This window comes from Tinamus guttatus, unplaced genomic scaffold, assembly GCF_059628265.1.
Source record: "Tinamus guttatus ecotype Peru unplaced genomic scaffold, ASM5962826v1 Tinamus_guttatus_pri_ptg000153l, whole genome shotgun sequence".
In the NCBI taxonomy this organism is placed as follows: Eukaryota; Metazoa; Chordata; class Aves; order Tinamiformes; family Tinamidae; genus Tinamus; species Tinamus guttatus.
The window spans coordinates 2,703,066-2,726,442 of record NW_028288687.1 but is presented as its reverse complement, the minus strand read 5'-3'; the positions used below and the strand labels follow the sequence as shown (position 1 = coordinate 2,726,442).

Below are 23,377 nucleotides of genomic sequence, written 5' to 3'. Positions count from 1 at the left end.
TGTAAAGAGAAGAAATTCTTATGAGGAGAAAAAGAGGCAAGGTAACTAGCAACAACTTAAAAACTAGCAATATTAATCCAGAAAAGGCCATGTAAGATTCAAATGACATGTGTAACGTGGAAGGAGCACGGGTTCAGCTGTGGAATTTTGGTATAGAGATCTCTACCCCAGAAAATTACTAAAGCAAGAAGAAAGCATCCAGAATGGGACTGGTTGTATTACTGCTCTGTCCTTAATATCAGGGAGCACCAAGCATGTATTTATGGTCAGCCCTTTCCCCCCCGTCTCTTTTCTAAATCCCTGTTTCAAAATCTTAAACTCAGTAGCAGACTAGGAAATGTGAAATGAGAAAGGATATGGAAGGAAGGGGTGTTAAAATACTGCTTGCTTTCCCCTTCCTCATGAGAAAGGTGTGACCTGGATACATGGACTTGAAGGAGAATGCACAGCTGGGTTATTGTAAGTTTGTAGCTCTACATTTAATTCATGCTGGAAATATTTTCTCAGGGCATCCTTCAGTTTGATCTCGAAATAGGTCACCCATGCAGGTCTGACTCAACTGGACCATAAGGGGAAAAAGCACTTTCATAAGAAGGAACACCTTGAGTGGATACACAATCAAAGCTCCTTCACATGTTTTAGAGTTAAATTGCTCTCCTCCACCCACTAGGTCACCTGCCAAACTATTGGGATAAAAATCTTTGTATTTTGACTTTAAATTAGCATTACATTTGAATTAAGTTTAATAAACAGTCCAAAAGACCCATCTAAGGATGCCACGCTCAGAGTAGCTCCTATTTCACAGGATCCTTTTCTGTACAGCTTCACTTTCTAAACCCCGGTCTTGCAGCTGTTATTTTAACCAACATTCCTGACCAAGGCCCAGAGCACTTTCAGCACAGGAGCAGTCACTGAACGTGGCCAATCTTTACAATTAGAATCAGCAGCTCACGGCTGAGCGATACGGATAGGAATAACCAGAGGGGCTGTGCGTGGGCACGTGCAAATCCGGGGGGCGGCAACAAGGCAGCAGCAGAGCCAGGGACAACGTCCCCGCTGGCTCTGTGCTCTCCTCAGCGCTGCTCCGTGTCTGCAAACGGCTCCAGCTCCAGTCCAGGGCCAGGAAAGCACCTTGGAGCTCCTCAGCAAATGCAAAACGCATCCCCCTTCTCTCCTGGGGCGGCTGCCAGCGGAAAGCTGTGATGGGAACTCAAGGAATGCACTTTGTCCTGTTTATGTGTTTTTCCTTTTCTCCTAAGTCATGGCAAATCAGGCCCATCCATACAAGAACAAGGAATGAGATTTGATGCACATTTTAATTCTGTTCATTGCGTCTCCTGTCCAACTTTGCAGCCCTCTCAATTGCACATACAGCTTTGAAATTTGGTTGAGTCTTGAACTGCAAATTTAGCCAACATTTGTTTGGATATATCCAATACTTGGATAGTAACTGCACTGGCTGATCAGTCTTTATAAATGGAGAGGATAGCCCCATTTCTTTTCCATAGATGACCTTTTAAGAAATAAGACTGTAATTAAAATTATAATAATTTAAAAGACTTACATATTTTTGCCATCTAGCCCTCGTAGCTGTTTACAGAAGCAACATTACAGTCACTCAGACCTTAAATTTATCTAGAAGCTTGGATGATGCTCAGCTTTTTGTCTAACGAGGCACCTAGGGATGAATTATTTCTCATTTCCAGACATGATGCACTGTATTAAATAGATCACATTGCTTTAGTGATAGGACAGTATTTTTTCTTCTTATGGGCCTTATATATCCCTGCAAATATCCCTGCAAATGGAAGAAGGATGCCCAGAGCCACAGCTCAAGGGAAGAGCACCAGGGTGGATATTCAAGGAAAGGGCACACGTGGTTACACGGACGAAGAGGAAATGCCTCTGAAGTTCATTTTTTTTTAATGAAAAAATATCATGCAACATTTCATATCCATTCTGAAAATTGATAGTGAATATACTTTTGAACTCAAAATTGTATGGCATGTATTTGAAAGATGGCAAGTCAAACCTCTATGCTTCAGTAACTCTGTAAAATGGGCATAATAATACTTTTCAAAGTGCTTCAAGGTGATGGATCTCTGGAAATCCCTTGCAGATATAATTCCATTAGAGCTCTGGACATAGATGTGCTTTTATTCACCAGTAACACTTGAGATTCTGGCAAGCAACTAGTTATCGTTTATTTTAGTGATCTCACTGTTACTGCAGAACTGAATTCACCCATTTCTTAATTATTCACATCTGATATTAGCCACATTCCACTTAAGAGAATCCCAAACGTTTTCAAATTGCACTAAGCCTACGGCTGATTTCATCTACATTTCCTTAAAATATTTGTAGTGTGATAACCTTACCTGAGTGACTGAAACAAGATTTTCATCAATGTCCAGCAATAAGTTTCCATTCTGCAGCTGTAAAGCATGATTTATGAAATGAAATGAATGATTTATGAAAATGACAGGAATTTCTGCATGTGAAAATGATAACCTTCATAATTATTGACTTCACCACCGAAATGAAAACCCTCTCAATCTTTCAGAAGTAGAAAATCACACAGTGACAATGGTGAATTTGAATGCTTCTGGGATGGCGCAAACACGCATTTGGGCTAAATCTAAGCTTCTGGTATATAAAGCAATGTCAACACTTGCATTGTATCAGTTTACTCTTTTAGGTATTTACGAGTTCAGCACTAAATGCTCGCAGTAAGGTCTAGTCCTATGCACCTTAATGAAACGTTTCAGTGGTTTGGTCAATAAGAAAAAAGGCCTTAACATCCTCAGAGGAAAACAAAAATCATGTATTGGACAAGAAAAGCTCTAAAAGTAAGTATCTGCAGGGAAACACATCCTTCACTGTAACATCACTTCAGGTTATATGTAGATACAGGTGTGTATGAGCACACTATGTTTGCACATCTACATGTATACATACATATCAAGTTACTACTTAAGTGTCCTCAGGATGTTAAATGTCAGATATCAGGACTATATTTTTTAAGAAACAAGCACAAATATAACAGCAAACTATAAAAAAAATAAATCTCAGAGGACTAGCTGAGGAGCTTCATAAAAATTTATCAGCCATTAGCCCAATGGCATCTTAAATGAAAAACCTTAAAAATTCCCAGAAACAGCATAGAATGTTTCCTCCCCCCTTCCCAGTCTCATCACAAAGAGAAAGCAAGAAAGAAGAAATGTGGAAAAAGCCAAGCTGGGAGAAGAAACAGCATTGCACATGAGCAGGAAGGACCCAAACTTCTATCCTTTCAGAGGAGAGAGCTCTCTCAGCGCTTCCCCAGCCCCAGGCATGGGAAAGGTGAAAACCAGCCCATTCCTGAGCTCATATCTGAGAGTTTTAAGACCTTCAGAAACCTTAGCTTTGACCACACACTTATCCCTTTTTGCCTGGGAATCCCTGGCAGGAGCGGTGGCAGCTCTCCCTAGAGCATCACCTAAAACCACCAGGAGCCTCGAAGGACGCTCCAGCCTCCCGCAGAATCGCTGCCTGCGCACTCCTCCCCATAGCGGTGTAAAAACCGTCTTTCGTTATTCATTATTAAGGATTCAGAAAATTCCCCTTCAATAAGAAAACACCCTGGCAGCTCAGCCAGCCAGGAACACACAAGGCGCCCGTGCCCGGCTGCGTCGGCGGAGGCGGAGGAAGGAGTATTAATCCTTGTACGCTGCTGGCATTAACGCGGATAATGAAAGCGCCACGTCTCCATGCAGGCATGTGAGCCCCACTGTAAATCTTTTAAGCATGAAATATGTAAATCTGGCACCTTAAAGCAGCAGGAAGCTTTTTAAACCGCTCCAGTCAGTAATGAAATTCCTGGTGACACTCTTCATTATTCAGTAAAGTGAAACATTTCCAAGAGTTGGAAAAAATCCCCATGGGAAGTACGGAAGTAACGGTAAGATGCAAGCAAACGGAAGCATGTATATACCTAAACAGACACTAATCCACCTCCACTACAAGTTTTGCATCATTGCAAAAGACCACAAGAAAATATCATTTTTCTAACCAATGCAAAAGATTAAGTTTTAAAGGAAAAAATCTAAAAGCTGGAAAAATCTAAAATCTATCGCCCTCATGAGACCATAAAGCACCTTTTTCTTTTCACTGCTGGATATAATAAGCCAGCACATTCAGTTCCGATGCTCCGTCTGGTTTTAGCAAGGGATCTAAGCTGATTCAAGACTGGAGAAATCCACCTTAGTATTTCTGTATTTTTGCAAGCGAGATGATGAAACAGTATCTCAACAACCATGGGAGGGAAATCTCAGGGACTGCAGAAAAGCTGGTGCTCAAAAAGGATGAAAAACAACACGCAGTAATTATCTTGTACCCTGCTATAAAGCTCAGCGAGTTGAAGAGAGTATAGTCTGATAATAAATACAGTAATTAAGCAGCAATTAGTAATTAACCTTTGCGCTGGGCGTTACCCAGCCAGGTCTTCGAGGGCAGCAGGGGAGTTAACCTTGGCCTCCCGCGTTCCGGGTGAGCGCCGCTGGATAAAAGCAGGACCATCCATCCATGCTGCTCCTCTGCATTTGCATTCCCTTTTCCAACAGGCACCTTCCACGGAAAGTTCAACGACAAGTCAAGTGGTTAATGTGAAAACTAAACATCTGGCGTTATTTTAGTTGAAAATTCAAATATTTTTGTCTGTGAATTTCAAATATTTCTTTTCCTGATGGTTCATTGACTTCAGTGACTAAACCAAAGCTTCTGTTCTTTGTACAACCCGATATACAACAAATATTGATATTACTATGAGCTCCGCAAGCTCCAGGTAGGTTATTAATTAACTGAAATTCATTAAAAAATGATTAGAACTACAATTACAGAGCAAGCCAGAAGCACAAACAGAATGATGATCAGTCAAACCATATCTAATAGGTTGAAACACACCGAAAATACCCAATAAACACTGCTCTCCCCTAAAACTACTGTTTTACACGATACATAGACATAAAGATTTGCTCAATCCCTTTCTCCACGGGCCGCCATAAAACTACACTGGTTGCAAACATGCAGGATTTGATCCAAGATACCTGCATCTGGGCATCAACCACATTCAAACGGTGCAGTTCAAGTGCCCAGAGCTCTGCAGGGCCCTGTGTTGAGTTTCTCTTTTCAGTTTCATTGGGTAATCCTTAGTTTTAAATGGTAAGGAGCACTCTTGGGGTAGCTTTTTTAACACGTTTTTTTCTTTGATGGAAACCCAGGTCTTGAATCGAGTAAGATGCATTCAACTATAGTGTAACCTTCAGCTCCATCTCATTCACACACTGCCCTATTTCCTTTGCTTCTTCCCTGGATGTGCTGGTAAGAAACGCGGTTGTTAGTCAATACTGTGCAGCTGAGGTGGCAAGTTTAGCAATAATTGACATAGTAGATAATTGAGAAATGCTTGAGCAAACTGCTTTACTGTTACTCGCTAATTTCCCTTCAACTAAGGGTATCTTCACACAATGAAAGCATATGTGTACTCGTTGTTTTGTTTTCTCTTTTCATTTGAAAGGAACTTAATTCTGAATTCTCCGTGTGCCTTAGGTATTTACTTTCACAGCAAATGGTAGTTCAAATGTTTCAAGTAGCTGTTTTCTCTGACAGACACCAATCAATGAGACATCCATAAGGTTGACCATGGCACGAGGTCCCTAACAACTTCTTTCTCTCGGCTGATTCTTTCAGAGCAGGAGGAGGAAAGAAAGTCCAAGCGTTGCTGCTTCCTGACAGCTCAGCACCCGAGATGCTTAATGCTGGGGCAGAGGTGCTGGCCCCACAAAGCTTAATAACCTCTAAATATTACGTATTAATAGCGGATTAATTCTAATATCTAACCCTCCAGCTTGTTGGAAATCAGATTCTGAATGCAAATCTATGGCTTTTTGTATGCATCCTTGTTTGCAAAACCCCTTCTAATGCAAGGCCAGTTCCTTCCCAGAGGCACGAACTATTACATTTCCACAAATAAATACTGCTTCTCAAGGTTTGCTTTCCCTTCTTAGCAAAATACCTGACATTTCCACAAACACTGTCTGTGCTGAATGTAAATATCATTTCCCTGTGGTAATATGCTTACCAATAAAGAAATGTTAACAAATGGTTGAATGAAAAAAAAACATACATTTACGGTATCTAAATCGATCTCCGGAGCATAAAATAAGACAAATATAGCTCCAGCTGAAAAATACCACCCCCAACAACAACCCCCTCCACCACTGGATTATGAAAAAAGTTCTCCATGGCATAAATATGCAACATGAGGAAATTTCACTCTAAGAACCACCTTTCCACTGTAACAACAATTTACTGCACACATCAGGAAAAACATTCAACCATCCTTTGAATAAGATATAGGCAAATGACTCAAATAAGAAGAGCTATAAGAAAGTACAGAGAGATCCCAATGAAAGGAAGGTCTCTGCAGGAGGCAAGTTGAGATAAGCAATAGGGGTAGACATCAGAGGCAGAAAGGGAGCAGGCGAAAACAAAGTCAAACAGTGACTGATAACAGTCAATTACATGCATTATACGTCTGCAAAATGAAATACTAGAAATAATGCTGCATCTGTGGAAATGCACAACTGGTAAAGAAATTGAATCACTTTTATGAGAGAAAACTGGTTGGAACTTGGAATTTTGTTGGATTTTGTAATTGTACTCTTTTCAAGATACAACGAGGACAAAAGTTTTGCATTTAAAAACTACATCAAGCTAATATATATCTTGAATTAAGCTACTGGCGATTTTCTAGATAGCAGGGCCTCATTTTACAACACTTGCCCTTTTAACTTTGGCATTACCCAAAATTTTTGGATAGAGTTTAAGAACCATTGTACAAAACTAAGGGTTCAACTTTAGGAAGGAGACCTTAATAGGAATGTTCTTCAAAACGAAGCAAGCAAGGGGCCATTATAGGAGAAGAGCTGTCCCTTTTTGCTTTAGTGAGCAGTGGCTAATTTAGGGAGCTAAAGCCTCATGGATGGGCCGTTTCTTGGACGGACACAAAATTTCCTGGATGGACATGGAGCCGAGAGAGATTACCTTGAGGATTATGCTAGAGCCTCCTGTTAGAATCAACCCTTCCTGAGCATTATGTTGCTCTTTCTCTACGTAATTCATACATTAATCTTTATACCAGGGTAACAAAGTCAAAAAAATAAAACGAAACGGTATCTTGCTTCCAGACTTACTTCTAATAAAACCCATTATCTTTCAGTCGTAAGGGTAAGCGGCATGTGAGAGCATCTGGCTCATCCATTATTTGATTAAGAGCTATGCAGTATAAAAGAAATATCAAATTACAAGGAAAATGATAAATACCCAGACACACAACCATTAACAGCAGATGATAACGGAGACAGTAAGAGAGCAGAGCTTTTCACTTACTGACTGATGGGCCATTAAAGGAACTGCCCAGGCTTAGCCTTGGAGGGGCCCAGCCTGATTTCTGCAGCTGATAAGAGGGGGGAAACAAGATTATCATCAAAATTGTGGCATATTTGAGGGGGCTTGTGGGACTGTGTAGAACTCCTGGGATGTTTAGGGGAAGGGTTGAGGAGGGGGGAAAGGTCCCCAGGTCAGGCTTGATCGTGGAGGAACTCTTGGGAAAATGCAAAGGAAGGGGGAATAAGAGGGGCAGGCTGCTGGTCTGAGCAAGTCCTGTCCTAATCACCGCAGACTATCTGATCTGCTCATGAAATCCTTCTAACTACTTCTACTTTGTAATCTCACTATCCTAGAAGTGCTGCTAGAAATGGGGATGCAGGTGGCCAGGCCCATGGGTCTCCAAGACCTGGTGATGGAGAAGACCTGGGTGTGCTTCTGTTTTTCCTGTGAATCTAATCCTGTTTCACTGAACTTCATGCTGGACTAGCTGCAAGTAGCAAGCGACCCAAACCTGGGCCTGCGAAGACTCAAGGTCTGAGCCAGTTCCAGGCAGGACCAGTTGCATCCATCAGCCCAGGATGGACAGATTCCTGTTTAGAGAGCGTCCGGGAAGGAGAAATCACCAGGTCCCGGAGTCTCTAGGCTTGGCATCTCCCTGAGCATCCTGAGCAATAGTGTGGAGAAATTGAACTAAAGAAAGCACAGACACAGTGGTTTCAAAGGCAAAGAAAAAACATAAACACACTATGTTTACGCTGGAAAACAGCCTGCGTTGTTTCCATCAACTCACCCACAGAGTGATGTTTTTATTCTAGTACTTAATGCAACCGAAGACAGCAGAACACCAGTTCTCATCTCTGCTCTCTCCAGGGAACAAAAATAAAACAAGATGCACACAGGCTGAAGTGTGGGAACAAGGCTTGCTCATATATACAGACTTATGCGCCTTCCAAATATTAAGTCTTAGCACCCAAAAAACCCCAAACCAAACAAAAAACAAGTGTGGGCCAGCTAAGTGTATATCACATACGTCATACAGAGAGTAGGAGCAGTGTGCCTAGCAATGGCCCCAGCTGTCCCTCACTAGACGAAGAGGACACCACCTTGTCCAAAGAAAACAGGACGGGCTACAGCTGTTCTCATGCGCAGGGCAGAACCTCCAGCCAAAGCGACTGCACCTCAGTGTGTCCATAAAAACGATGCGAGGGGCGAAAGCGCCGTCCCTGCTGTCCCCGCGGCTCACTGCTCTTCAGGTGAAAACTGCTCATTTCCACACACTAGCAAGAGGTTTTTTTTCTTTTTCAATTCCCACAGTGGCTCTCTATTTAAGGAAGCTTTGTCTTTATTTTAGCCTTTAGAAAATGAATGGTGGCACAGTCTTATCTTTACAGAATGTGTACTTGTGTGTCTAAACCAGTTACAGGTAAACATAGTAATCTGGTAAAAAAATTACTTTCAGAAGTAAGGTGATTTAGCCACAAATTGAATTTTAGAGATTTATGTAATTTGGATAGTCTTAAGTTACAAAAATAATAACTACTGTTTCAGTGAAGTAGCGTTATTTAAATTTCCCTTGGATCCCAATGGCTTGTAGTGTATTAGAATGTAAAGTGTATAACATTTGTACAATAATCATTTTTTTCTCTATATCTTCAACCTGAAATTACATTTCAGTTGCAGAATATTATGGAATGGCTCCAATATGTAACAGAAAGTTCTTTGCTCTGTAAAATATTTTCCAGGATCATTTTTCAAAAACCCCGTAGGTCTGATGTTTTTCAAACTGCTGAAGGATTCAGAAGGGTAAAGGCAGGAAGCTGTTTGTTTTCTATTGAGTCTGCCCTCTTAATTTACCCTCACGCAGAGCCAGGAAAGCAAAATAGTGATCTGGCTGTATACATCATTGCAAAGTTAAATTTTCACAAATTGACTGAAATATCCCTAACTCTGAGCTTAGGTGCTAAGCTGTTACAGAAGCCTATTTATACACACACGCATATGTAAAATCCACATGAAGAAACATGACTACTTTCTGTTACAGATACTAAAACCTGGGGAGATTAGGGATGGGGATCTGCTTTCTGATTGCTGTGCAGTCACAATTTTTGTTAAATAGTAAAACACAAAATATTCCCACCAAAAACAGCTGGAAAAAAAAGAGTGTGAAATGGCTCCACTCCGAGCCAGCAGTGGGATGAGCCCTAATAACACCATTAAATGAAAAGGTAACCTGAAAGCGCAGGGGTATTTCCAGTGTGGCCCCAAAACACATCCGATAGCAAAGCTGCAGCAAAGTCTGCTCTATGGGTGCTGCTAGGCAGACTCTGCAGACACAGACGGCCAGGCTGTGCTGGGGAGATCCCCTTCTCGTGCTGGAAAACTCGACTGTCCCAATCTAACATTGGTTGTGAAGGCTGAAGTCAACGTCACCAGCCAGTGATGCGATGTATTTGCTCCCAACTTACTGAAAAGACAAAGTTACAAAGCTTTTCTCCATACTAAGTGACACAAGAAGAATTCACTTTTAAGAAGACCGGCAGAGTTATCCAGAATTGCTCCTGGTAACACTACTGCATTGGGGCCTGACTTGGAGTGATGCGGCCAGGACCGGGGCTGCCGGTGCCTCCCAAGCGGCTGCAGATACGTCTCTGACCTGCAGCCTGGAAAAAAGCACTGGCAAATCCCTACCTTCAATCCCAGGCCTAATTAAAGCAGAGTTTTCCAGGCTAGGGATAGTAGACCAGCACGGGCTCAGGTCCAGCATGGCTTCAAGCAGTGGTTATGGTCCGCATCTCCCATGCCTTGACCCAAGACAGCAACTTCTTTCCACCCTGATTTGTTAGTATTTCCATGCACTCGGTACCTGCCAGCTGCCTGTCCGTGCTGCAAAGCAGCAGCTATAACACTTTGAATCTTTCTACAGCAGCAAGATGAGTTGTTTGAAAGTCTTCATAAAATTGTAAGCAGCTAGTTTAGACATGTTGATGGGAAGAGTAGGTTTTATTGTGATGTGACTGACAGTCTCAGTGAAGGGTATTTACAGTCTGACTCTTATTACTAAAAACACCATGACAGGTAGAACTTGATGTGTATGTATAATGGGGAGACGATGGGAAATTATAACAAAAAGAGCTCATTAAACATTTTGCTTTTTAACTTCACACATGGAAATACAATTTCCAAGAACTGCTTAACAGAAGCTCTTTGGGATAAGCTGGCTTTCTTTGTCTAGCCTGATGCCTAGGCCAAGTGAGGGAGAACATGAGGATTTCCCTGAGAAGGAAGAGAGAAAATGTGCAGGAGGTGTGAGATGGAGGAAAGATATTTGGAGGAAGTTATGTATGTTAAGTGATCATTCCAGCATGCTATTTAAACTCCTTCTGCAACCAGAACATAGTATGTGGACATCAATTCATGTCAACCTGAGAGGGACTGATCATATGGGAGGAAATTCCTTGCAAAGGTGGCTATTTCCACTGACTACAGAGCATCGAAGGCAGAAGGCACCTAGATGACTTAGCTCTGCATGCCTCATTTTTATGTGCTGAGCCCAGAGATAACTTGCCTGAGAACACACCAGAGGAAAACAATCCCAAGACGGAAAATCAATCTCTATCTAGGGAATGAGAGCAGTTCAGTTTGAGCTCAAGCAAAACTGGCTGTGTTTTTATTAACTGTCGTGGTTTTAGTCAGGAGAGGGAATTCTTGATGCCTGGAACCTACTAGAGGCTAAAAAATTTATTCTTTCACCCGTTCAGAAATTAATGAAAGCAAAATCTCCTTGTAGAGAATGTGTCCTTGTATGTTTAAGCCAGGTGGATGAGTTAGATCATTTGCCTCCACATTGAATTTTACAGGTTTATATAGTAAGGACAGCCCTAAATTGAAAATAAAAAAATTATGGCAAGCATCTCAATGACAGAGAGTTACATGTGGAAAGGTAAGCAATAAATCAGATGGGTAGTGGAATATTATACTGCTGATTTTAAGAGCGACTGCTCCTTTCCCTTTTTGTACTATGCACTAATAGAAAAAGGTGAAACACTCTTACCTATATATTTCTCCCTCTTCTCTATTTACCCCTTTATAGATTGAATTGCATAACCTGTTGGGTGATAAAGGTCTAATAATTTTAAACTTAACCATGAAATAGCAAAAAAAAAATTTTGTAACCAGCTTCATAGAGATGACATTGAGTGTATTTGATGATTACAGACTAGGTGTAGTATCTCAGGCTCCTGCTCTGTAATGTGACAGTCCAACAACCAAGTGCAGTGTTGCTGTAGGAACAGCAGTGACTATCTACATACACAGTCATACTGCAAAGGCCTAAATTACAGACTTAGGAGTGAATCTGAAATTACACTGAGGCAATAGTAAAACAGCCACAAAAAAGGTACAGGGGACACTGAAGTATATGAGAAATGAGTGAAGAATGTACATCTACTCCTTGTCCTGAAATACCTTAAGAAATATACAATATGAGTTACCGTATTAGATTTTCCCAGTCAAAAAGATGATGTGTCTTTCCTCCCAGTGGGTTATCAGGAAATGTTTATGGCAAGATCCGTTTGCTTGTGCAAGCCACAGAAGTGTCACTATCCCGACCTTCAGCTGCTCCCCCTGCATTTATCGTTTAAGTCAGTACCTCTGCGCTCAAAATTACGCGTTTTTCTATGTCCATATGTGAAAAATGTTTCTCATACATTTTTCCCATGCTTACAGCAGACTGAGGTTCCTGACTTTTTCCTTTGTTTTCCTCCCGTTCTCCTACAAATCCTCAGAAAAACTAGTTTCCCATGTAAACATAAATGAACAATTTCTCAAAGCACTGTTACTTTTATAGCACAAATTTATACTCCACAGCACAACTCTTCCATCAGCAAACGCACAATCCTGTTGCTAAGGCATCCATCATACTGATTCTTCACCTCTCTGCACTTGCTTCCATTCCTTATACATTCATCGGATAAATGTTTTCCCGCTTCATAATGTTAATACACAGAAAGGGAATGGTGCTATTTGGATATAACAGCATATTACTCCTGCTTTATAACACATTCAGCTGTCCATGCAAGGCATAAAACAGAAAGAATTAAGTTTTTATTGGGCTTATTGGCCCTTAGCCCATTGCATACTTAGCACACTGCAGAAACAATACATAACAACAGTGGGAGGAAATCTGCCTGTGCTGATTACAGCTTGTAACAGCCAGAAAAGCACTGTAATATTTACAGTCAATTTGTACACTTCACAAATTTGTTGAGTGAAGGCTTTTTATTCACTTAAGCTTGGAATTGTTCCTCTTGGAGTTTCCCATAGCTGCTTAAGCCAGTGGCAATTATAAGTATCTTTACAACTGCACAGCTCTTCTAATATTATGCCACCTTTGAAGTTGGTTTATTGGGAAAAAAATTACTTTTCCATGGTATATATTAGGTGCGATTTTGATACAACTTTTTTTTCTTTCAAATGACAGAAGAACAATTCTAAGGTCAATTCTTGGTGTTTTATCACATTTGATTTGGAGCTCCTTGTGAAATATTTACCCACCAGCACATTGCATTCACTAGGGTGTATCCTGCAAGGCGCAGACACTTCAGCTGCAGCAGATCACAGAGAGGACATACAAATGTTCCGACATGCCTGTTCCGAATGCTTCTCTTCCCTTGCCCTCCATGCTATTCTGCCCTCGCCTTAACTGTTAGCTCTTCAACTTAAGCTGAGCCTTACGGAGCGCAATGCATAAGCCCAGGTTTGGCAGGGGAGAGGATGCTCAGCCGGCGAGCTCGGCACAACTGCAGCAGCCACGCAGGGCTGAGGAGCCTTGTGGAGCTGCAGGGAACGGGGGGACTTCTCTAACCTGGGCTGCAAAGGTGTTTATAGCAAAGCACTCGCATGCAGCCGGCTGCCTGCTGGCTCTTAAGCACAGAGAGCACATTTATAAATGGTGAGTTTTAGGAGAATGAATCAAAAAAGACAGGAGGTGATTTAGGTAATGAATGAGACTGAATTCAGAGAAGTTACTCTGGTTACTGGCTACCCTGTGACACCCCTGCCAGTGCAGATCAGCGACAAACCAGACATCAGGAGAAATGTGTCAAACGTTATATAAAAATATGAGTGTCAAAGCAGCTAAGAAACATACCTCCTTAACCGCATGGAAACAGTCAAGATACTTACACTTACAGGTTGACTTTTTGGCACATCATAAACACCTTCTTTCTTTTGGCTGGTAGGAACCTGCAACAGCAAATGAAAAGCACTGTCATTATCCAAGCAGGCTGATAAAAAAAAACTCAAATGTGCAACTAATATTTAAGTACAGGGTAATCATTTAATGCTAATGATATCAAGGATAAGCCCGTTTTCACTCAAGGAGCAACCTTAAATGGAGGTCCTACCCAAGCAGCAAAATATATATCTGCATTTTTTAAAGCCCAAAGTTCAGCACTGCTCAGAAATGGGGTTTTCATTCTTATTTAAGACTGGTCACACAATAATTATGAAGTTTGGATGTATTTGGATCTCTCTCCTATCCCCCTCTTTTTTTCTAATTTCACTTGGGCATTCAAAGATGTCTGTGACCAGGTCAATATGTCACCTTTCTTTGTAACAGGGATCCAGAGTCAGGCTACTAATTTAAGGGAAGGAGATGTTTGACCTGTAGCATTATCTATAGGCATTATGGTATTTCTTTTCTAACTCATTGAATAACTCAAGTCAACTTCAGTCATAACACGTATCCCCACAGAGATGAGATCCTGTGCCTGCTCTAAGGAATATTTGGTCACAACTCCGCAAATCTTTACTACTAAGGAATTATCAGCCTGCTGGAGTCTGAGGCAGCATATACACTCGTGGAGCTGATGGACTGGGGATAATACATTTAAATAAACTTTGCGTGGGAGTTTTTAGTTAAGTCAACAGTCATGAGTTACACCTCAGACATTTACATCCTACTCACGTAAATTTAGTTGCTTTAAAATACAACTGAGAAGGGAAATGGGATTAGCTTGTCTAAGGACTGTCTACAGATTTATCATTTGTCATCGCATATCTTTTCCTTCCTAAAAGCAGTAAACATCTATTTGGCACTAGAAAAAAAGGCAATAAAAAACTACATGCTTTAAATAGAGCTACATCTTCTAAGTCAGTCAGTGCCATTCTGCATTGCATGAAGACAGGCAGCATAAGGAGGTTACATGTCAGACATTAATGAAACCTCTCAATTTAATAGGAGAAATAATATTGCAGATAACATAAAATGATGGTTATTTTTTATTTCTTAAGACCACAAATATCTTAAAGAGCTCTGAGTTTGGTATCAATATTAGGGGAAGCTGAAGGAATGTTTTTCACTGAGATGTGGTATCATTTCTTACTTGGTATAATCTATCAAAAACAATCTCTGAAGTGTCAAACATTCTCATGCCGACATTTTAATGTGAAAGCCTTCAAGGGAAACCAGTGCATCTTCATTAACTTAGCACACATAGAAGTTTTCCACAAGCACTCAAGAACGGCAAGCGCAAAACCAGAATGAGCCCAGTTATTGTAGATGCTTTTTAAAAATTTATACTCCTAGCGCAGGGATGATTTGCTCAAAGACAGAAATCGAGAACGCTCAAATAACAAGTCATTTGAAGGCTTTTTTTTCCTTCAAAGGACAACGAATACTATGAGACAAACTGGTTCCAAAATTATCACTGATAGTTTTCTGGTTTTTGTTTCTTTTCTCCCTGGAGAGCTTCCCAATCAGTCATCCTCCTCTTCCTCCTTCCAACTTTTCCCAGATGTCACCCCACTTTCACATTCCTCTTGCAGCCTAGAGTGGGATGAGCAATTCCCCGCACTGTACATTCCCATTTCTGTTTTTTACTCCTGCTTCTAAATACGTTGGAGAAGAACAAATACCGACTCCCAACATCATCCCAAAGAATATTTTCCGAAAGGCATTTTCCCTCCCATCTTCCTTCCACCATGTGTCCAAATCTCATCAAATTTCTTTATAGCTTTACTTAGACTGGGGCCTGCAAGGCCTTGTGTTTGGTGGTTGTTTTTGATTAGCAACATCAGCAAATGGCGACCTGAGCTACTGCTGCTGGCAGCTCCGGCTGCACGAGGGGCTGGGTACTATTCTGGAGCAGCTGGTGTCTTAGTGACAACACAAGCACCACAATTTGGAAACCCCATGCATGGATTGTCAGCTCCTTATAGTACAGAACCTGCCTCTCCAAAGAGAGGCACGGACGTGATATAAAAATGTGATTTAAGAACATGTAACAAAATGTCCTCCCCATCTCAATACCTTAAAATGCCAGGCAAGCAAACAGATGTTATTCAAGTATCTGATACTAGGTGAGAGGATTGATACATGTTTGGTGATCTAATCATTGCATAAGAGGTGCATTCAAAGGAATTTATGCAGACAGACAATACTAAAAGAGCAAACAGGCACAGACTGACTTTGGGATAAATGTATCAAAGAAAGGTGAAAGACAAGGAAAGAATGCTTACAATGAAGTTGTGACCTCTACTGCATTAAACAGAAATAGAAAGAGCCACATTTCACGTGTATCTTTCATCTTAAATTACTCCTTGGACAGGAACCTTCTGCCCCAAGGGAGAACCTTCTGTGTACAAGCTCTTGGCAGGAAACCAGAGCAGTCCCAGAAGGAAGATTTGCCTAGGATGAAGGGAGCAACTACTACGTTACTGATGAGAGATGTATTTCCCATTACGTAGTACGGAGCAGGTTTCCTAAATTATAGGAGCTGGAGAAAAACGGTATCAAACAACAAAATCGAAACTTTTTCTAACCTCACTTTTAAAAGTAGCCTAGATCACAAACTCTGAAGGGAAACCCTTTCTTTCCAGTGATGTAAATGTAAGATCTGAGCTGTGGGAATTCAGATTTGTAGCAAGGTGAGAAATCATAAAGTACATGGAAGCTGAGGAGCTTGTGGCCCTGGGCAAATCTACCGGAGAGATATTCAATATCTGCCAATTGCAATAGATAATGAAATAAGACTCGTAGCTACCTAATCTCAGCGGCTGCTGTATTCAAGGTGTTGCCTGTAGTAAATACAGGAAGGACAGTGCTACACTGCATGTACTGAAGTTACTGTATGTATTTATCACAGGTATTTTCTGTTCACCACTTTAGGAGAAAACACTTCATCACATCCAGATACTGTCAAACGAAGCCTTGAGCAATTCTCTGGTGACTTGGAGAACACTAACAGCACTACCTCCAGATGAGTAAAGACCTTGCTAACTGTTTATCATCTTCTATTTCCATTTTAAGGAAAAGCAAATCTCCACAGAGATCCTCTGTTCTTTCTATTCCTCCCTTGCTCTCATCAGATGGTGTCTGCAGAGTTTGATAGCCAAACTTTCTGCGTTACGTGATAGAATATTCTCAGCCTTAGGTTAGAAAAATATCCTCATCTTGACATCCTGGTCCTACATATCTTGCTCTAAGATATGTAGAAAAAATGTATCTGCTACACTATGTGGAAGAGGTACCAAAAAAATCAACAAAAACTGCTTAAATGGACCTGATCTTAATGATCCTATCGCGGTGCTTATCTGATAGCTATTTTTTAATTTATTTATATTTCTCTCTTCCACTTAACACCTTTTTCCTCTGATTGACAGTTTTTCTACCCTTATCTTTTTTTTTTCCTATTCCCTTTCTCTCTTTGCTCCTCGCTTAAAAATCTCTCTTCTTATTTCATTATATATTGCACCTGCCTACCTTAGAAAAGCTTTTCCTATTAGCAAATCAACCTCAATACATCTAGATGAAATGCCTAATCACTCCTTGACTCCCCTTCCTCTCCATGCTAAATGACTTCCTCAAATCGCACGTTTCTTGCAGCACACTGAGATTTCTGCCTATCTCCAGCTTTGCCTCTAGTATGCTATATAAAATGAATTACATTACATTTTAATAAACCCTGTACCAATCCCTTGAGGATAAACTGAATGACAAAACATTATTTTATGTTGCTTTCAAAGAGATTTTTGTCAGCATGAAGAATGCAAGCTTGGGCTGTAACGTAATACATATATTCTGAAAGTATTTTTCCAGTGCAGGGGATATCCACTGAGAGCTCTTCGGTTTTGCTCAGTATTATTTTACTTTGTCAGACAGAAGGAAGAGCAGTACCATCAAAATGTCCTTTTAAGAGCTGCTTCGATGGTCTCTTTCCACGACTACCATCCCTAGAGCCTACAGAAACCCCTGAGATTTCAGGCTGTGTCTTTAAAAAGTTGTGAAAACTTCTGAAAATTAACAGGAAACAAGTGATTCCCCTATTTATCCCCCCACCTTATGATATGGTGCAGTCGGAAGTTTTAGACCTTGCATAAACTGGCAAAGACAAAGTTAACAAATACCACAAAAGCTGAAAAGACAAACAAATTAATAGAGCAATCACAACTGAGATTGGGTAGATTATTCATGTAACGTCGTAAGAGTGAAATGTCAGACGTTTTGGTGATGGATGAAAACTAATAAAAGTGAATTAAATATGAAACCTATTTCACTAAATGCCCGCACTGGTTGCAATGAAAACACACAAGCAGTGATTTTATACCTGATAAATGTTTTCTTCTGTTTCAGGCTCACGGATTGGCTCATGTCCAGCCTCAAACACAATGTACTATTACACCAGCAGCCAAAGAGGAAAAGTCAAAGATGAAACAGAAGGGAAAAAAAAGCGTTTTGGAAATCCACATAAAAACACAGGCAGGCATTAAAGAAACAAGCTCAAAGTACAGGCTGCCATCAGGACAACCGGTGTGTTGGAAGCACAGAGTAAGGTTGTTTCATATTTCATAAAACAGCAATGAATGGACCTAAATCTCCTCTAATGATCATTAGAGCAACTTCCTAATTCTTTCTCACTAGGGATACCGCCTGTGGCCCAATTTTAATTTAGCTGAAGTCAATATGAATTTTGCCTCTTTTACATAACGGCAATTATTTCCACATATATTTATTATCTATGAATAAAACAAATTAAGTCCAAACTAGAAGAACAGGTCGGTGCTTATGTAACAGGTCACAAGGAGAAAAGGCTGTTGCTTCCCTTTTCACTTTAGGCTCTTTCTTTACAGCGCAGAGCACACAAATAAAGCTCTTGACTGACACTCTTGTAGGTGGAAACAATTTAGGGCTTCCTAATGTTTAGCATCTTCCACGATGCATCTCAGACAGTGCTGCACGTTCATTACTGGTTAGACTGGTTTCTCTCAGTGTGACCCCAACTCTCACCTCTAAACGGAAGGGCCCCAAATCACTATCATAAAAAATAACAGTGTTTTGTAAAAAACCCAACCTATAACGTGTTTTGTTTCAGCAAGAAATCTTGAGAATGAAATTACATCCTCTTCACACTCAGTAGGATATTGGACATGAATATATTGGCATATTTCTGATAATCATCTTTGCTCAGGGCCATTTTCCTTGGATGAAATAAGACTTAAATTTCAGCTCCATTATGAAATTGTAACCCAGCTGCTAACAAATAACGGAGTGTGGTAAAACATCAATTCCACTTCATTCTGTGACTTAAAATCTGGCACCATAGAGCCAATAACAAAATATCAATTTATTACTATTAGAACAAGATATCACCTGCTTTGTTTTCAAAGTAATTCCATTTGCTGCTAGATTTTGTATTCAAAAACGATGACAAATCTCAGTGGGAAGCAAACTCTACACTCACAGACAACATTTTAGAAAGATTTAATCTGTATTTGTATACAGAAATATTCTGCTATTACTTTGAGCTTAACCTCTAAACCTGCCACTTTCTGTTAAAACCCACCAGGTTTCTCACAAAATCTATCTCAGTAAATCTCTTTTAACAATATCTTATTAAAAGTTTTGTCTGTGTCTGAAGATAACATGTATCTATATTTAGTCATTTCTGAAACTCCAAGGCTGTACAGCTTCAGAAATTACCTGGTAAACAGGATCTTCTACATCTTCTTCCAAAATTGTCTACAGCAAAGTAAGAGGACAGGCAGTAAAAGCAAAGAACATAAACAGTAGAGATAAAAGAACTGTATTCAGAAATTAAAGGACAGCAAAGAAACAAGCCAAACGTGCAGCTAAGTATATAGGGTGTTTTCTTTATAATACAGATAAAGTCCCATTATTGTACAAAGTAACTTTATTCAAGTTTCAAAGTTCAACAATTGCACCTTGAGTTCAAATACACACATTCAGAAATATATTGAATAACCCCCCAAACTATTAAGACACTTAACCTGACTTACAACACTGACTTCCATTAAAATTCTCATCCTAAATTAGAAGGAACACTGTGAGAAATGAACAGGTCATTTCAAGTTGCTAGGCATGCTCGGCACATCCCATGTCACAGCTTTCAGCACTGTTTAATCCTACTTTTGAGCTCGTGATAGCAGCTAGGCTCATGTTTGTCCATCATTTGAACACGCTGCTGTTAAGGGACGCTGAGGACACTCAGTGCAGCTCTCAGGACTTGGTGGGTATCTAACCCACACTTTCCTTGGCAGTAATCTAAGCTTATGCATGTACCTGGTATACTGCTTGTTCACACTGCTTGTCCTTTTGTGCCTTTTTTTCCATTTCTTCCCTTTGTTTCAGTTCGTAGATGAGCTGAAACAGGTCTCGCAAGTCCAGGATTACAGGTTCAGCCTATAGAAGCAAAAGCAGTAATGAAGGCAACTACACTGCACTTTTTTCTTATTCTGCCAATATAGCAGCTATAGTTATCTCCTCAAAGGCAAAGAGCTTCATACTGAATTAGTTTCTACCTTGTTTAGATTGCTTCAGCAAATTGCATCCAGGCTAAGGTTAATTTCTGTAAAGCTAATTATATTTGCAGATTAATGATAGTGATAATTATGAGTATATAAAGGCATTGCTTATATTTATTAGTGGTTTCTAATACAATGAAATTAGAGTAGACTTCATGCAAAGTAGCTATTTGGCTTCTATCATTTTCTGTTTAAATGAGTATAGGAATATAACCGAATTTATCTGTATTCAGCCAGTGAATCTAGTTTAATTAGAAAGGAAAATAATTACTAATTAGGAAGAATACATCGCAAAAAATTGAGAATGTTGAAATACATTCCTTTTCTTCCCCCCAAGCTGGTTTCATTAATTTGCCATGTAAGTACATCTAAGCAGATACTTATGAGAAGCCTGGTGCACTCGGGAACACCACGAGAACAGCCCCTGGATCAGCTCTTTGCAAGCACAGCGTTTCCACCGCAGAACCGCAAGGGTTGGATACTTACTGCCTGCGCCGTTTTTATTGCCACAAATCGATGGTTCCCCTCCTTTCCACACACATATCCAAAGGCTCGGTGGTCTGTGATGTCCTTTGCGATGTATGAAATCTCGTGAACTGCGTGATGGTGCTGAAGTAGCTATTAAAAGCAAAAAAAACAAAACAATGCAGTAAAAAATATCCATCAAAATGTTCCATTTCAACGGCACAATTTCCCCTTTGCCAGTGTTTTACCCAGAGCTCAACACATCCATGTAATTAAAATAAATAAATGAAAATTATCCCATGCCAAAATCAATTGATATCTGAACTTTTTAAGCTACATGTCTTTTGAAAATTTGGCCAAACTTGACTTGCTTTAATAATCTAAATGCTTCAGTTGAGTATGTCTATCCTTTGATGAGCTATAACTCAATAAAAATATGGTGTTATCTAGTTACTACCTATGTGTTGGTATGTAAAACAACAGGCAGCAGCTACCTGTAGGTTTGTGCAGGGCGACTGTGAAGCCAGAGCACCTGCAGCGAGCGCAGGACGCGATGGCTAAGACTCAACCTCTCCAGGAACCTGAAGGGGAAGGCTCCGCATCGCTACAGCACTCAACGAGTGATACTTCATCTACAGCAGTAACAGAAATCCAGACACTTTTCCCTGAAAATTCATGGACATATGTTTATCCAGCTTAGAACAATGTTAAGCGCAAACCTCACATTTTACTTAAAATCCTTCTTTGGTTGACAGTAAAGAAACAAAACAACGTTGCTTAAAATGTGTAAGACTTGGTCCCTCCTGGTCTCCAGAACCAGGGCACGAACCTGGAGTTATTACAAGCAGGTCTTGGCCAGAAAGCTGTCCAGCATGTCAGCATGCTTCCTGCTTTGACCTAATTAGTAATTAATTACTAATGCAATATTTAAATATTTCTACTTAGAATAATAGTCTTGAAAGGTTTTTCTAAAACTGTCTATTAGCTTGAATTTCTACCTTCTGATATATTGGCCTGCTCTTTATAAGCTAGTGATAATATTTTTGAGAGCAAGCCAAGCCTCACAAAGAATTCTTTTGAGGTCCAGCTTCCTGCTGTTTTTTGAGAAAAGCACATTTTGAAAATCAGCGTGGTATCCAGGCAATCTCTAAACAACCAGTTATTTTTAGAGTTTAAAAACATTTTAAAATTCAAAACCAGAGAGGTTACATGTATGCGTAAAAGCAAAAAGCTGAGTGCGTGCAGGGCAGGTGACAAGTGATTGGACTTTTGCAGAACCCAGGCTGAAATTTAAAAGGAAAGGCAACATGAGGAGTCAGATGACTATATAAAAAATAAAAACATGGTCATTTCTGATTGCCATTCCTCAGTAAATGACGCTGCCCCCATCTAGATTGCTTTCTCTTAGGAACACTGAAGTGGTGGTTGCCACTGGCTCCAGGCTGATCGTGGCTAAGCTGAAGGTGAGGTTCAGCTTTCCCAGGGAGTTAGCTGTTTAAAATTAATGATGGGATCTTACATAGATAATATACAGATATTGATTTATGAGGGTTTTTTTTGCAAGGCAGTCGCACGCTATCTGTAACAATGAAATGAAGTGGTCCTCTCTCCCTATTCTGCATGACAGGGAACGTTATCTCCGGCTCCTATTAAATCAAAGTTCTTCGACGGTGCTTTATTGATTGCAAGAGAGTGTTGTGCGCTGAAATTAAACTGTGATCAGGTTCCTTCCTTGTGGAATTAAATTTGAAGACCGCTCTACCATAGAAAAATATCACCTACAGTGTGCGACAGCAGATGGAGACATTCCAATTTATTTGGGAACTCTTATTAACTGCTCTAAATTCATTACATTTTTAAATGGTTATGATGCCCAATACACTTCAGAAACTGTATCCACTATATGTATGAATTAAGTAAAGAGGACTGCAGCATTATCCTTTTGCATATTTTACTGTACAGAGTGTTTTGCAAAATTTTTTTAATAAGGGGCACCAAATTGAAAAATGCACAAGAAATGTAATGCTTTGTACACACATCTGCACTGAAACGTAAATGCGCACGGTCCTTTGATCTTGTTCTTTCACAGACCTGGATTCATCTAGCGTGTCCCTTTTGCATTTTCCAATAATTTATTCCAAACATCATTTAATGAGCGCCTGATTCTTCCATCATCATAAATCAGAAATCGCTCCTGGTGTGGTCAGGAGAGATTTACCAAGGTAAAATGCAAGATCATCATTTTTCAAAATATTTTTTTTTCCCTCCTTTTTAAGCATGCAGCCTGCCTCATTCCCAGCACAGGCCCCTGCAGCAGGGGTGGCCCTGGCGGCAGGGCTGACACCGTGGGGCTGCGCACGGCGTCGCCTCTTCCCATCCCAACAGCCCCTCGGAGCTGAGTCCATCGATAAACTCACGCTCTTTCCATCTTTTGATTACATTTGCCTCTGGTGCATTCACATAGATTAATCTGCCCCGTAAAATGTGACCAACCAAGAGAAGAGTCTGGTGGAGCTGCTGCTCACCGCTCAGCAGCTAATACAGCCCTGGCTGCCTCCTCCTCCCCCAGCCTCTCTTTTCTTTTCCATCTTTTCCATACCAAGACTTAATCCTACCTTAGCGGCCCAGGAGCACATAAAACCCAGTATTTCACAACCCGGGG

General features: G+C 40.4%; 1 protein-coding gene across 7 annotated transcripts in view; it reads right to left on the bottom strand.

The window, feature by feature from the left end:
• DAB1 (DAB adaptor protein 1) overlaps positions 1-23,377 on the bottom strand; it is a 187,228-nt gene that overhangs the window by 15,630 nt on the left and 148,221 nt on the right. For 5 of the 7 annotated variants that reach the window (XM_088522460.1, XM_088522459.1, XM_088522457.1 and 2 more), the window contains 6 exons: positions 20,737-20,868; positions 20,009-20,128; positions 19,409-19,447; positions 18,036-18,101; positions 13,612-13,671; positions 2,379-2,435 (listed from right to left, as the gene is read on the bottom strand). In XM_088522460.1, coding sequence (XP_088378586.1) covers positions 2,379-2,435; positions 13,612-13,671; positions 18,036-18,101; positions 19,409-19,447; positions 20,009-20,128; positions 20,737-20,868 — 474 coding nt within the window. The remainder of the gene's footprint in view (positions 1-2,378; positions 2,436-13,611; positions 13,672-18,035; positions 18,102-19,408; positions 19,448-20,008; positions 20,129-20,736; positions 20,869-23,377) is intronic. The other 2 variants (XM_088522462.1, XM_088522463.1) reach the window with 2 other exon arrangements.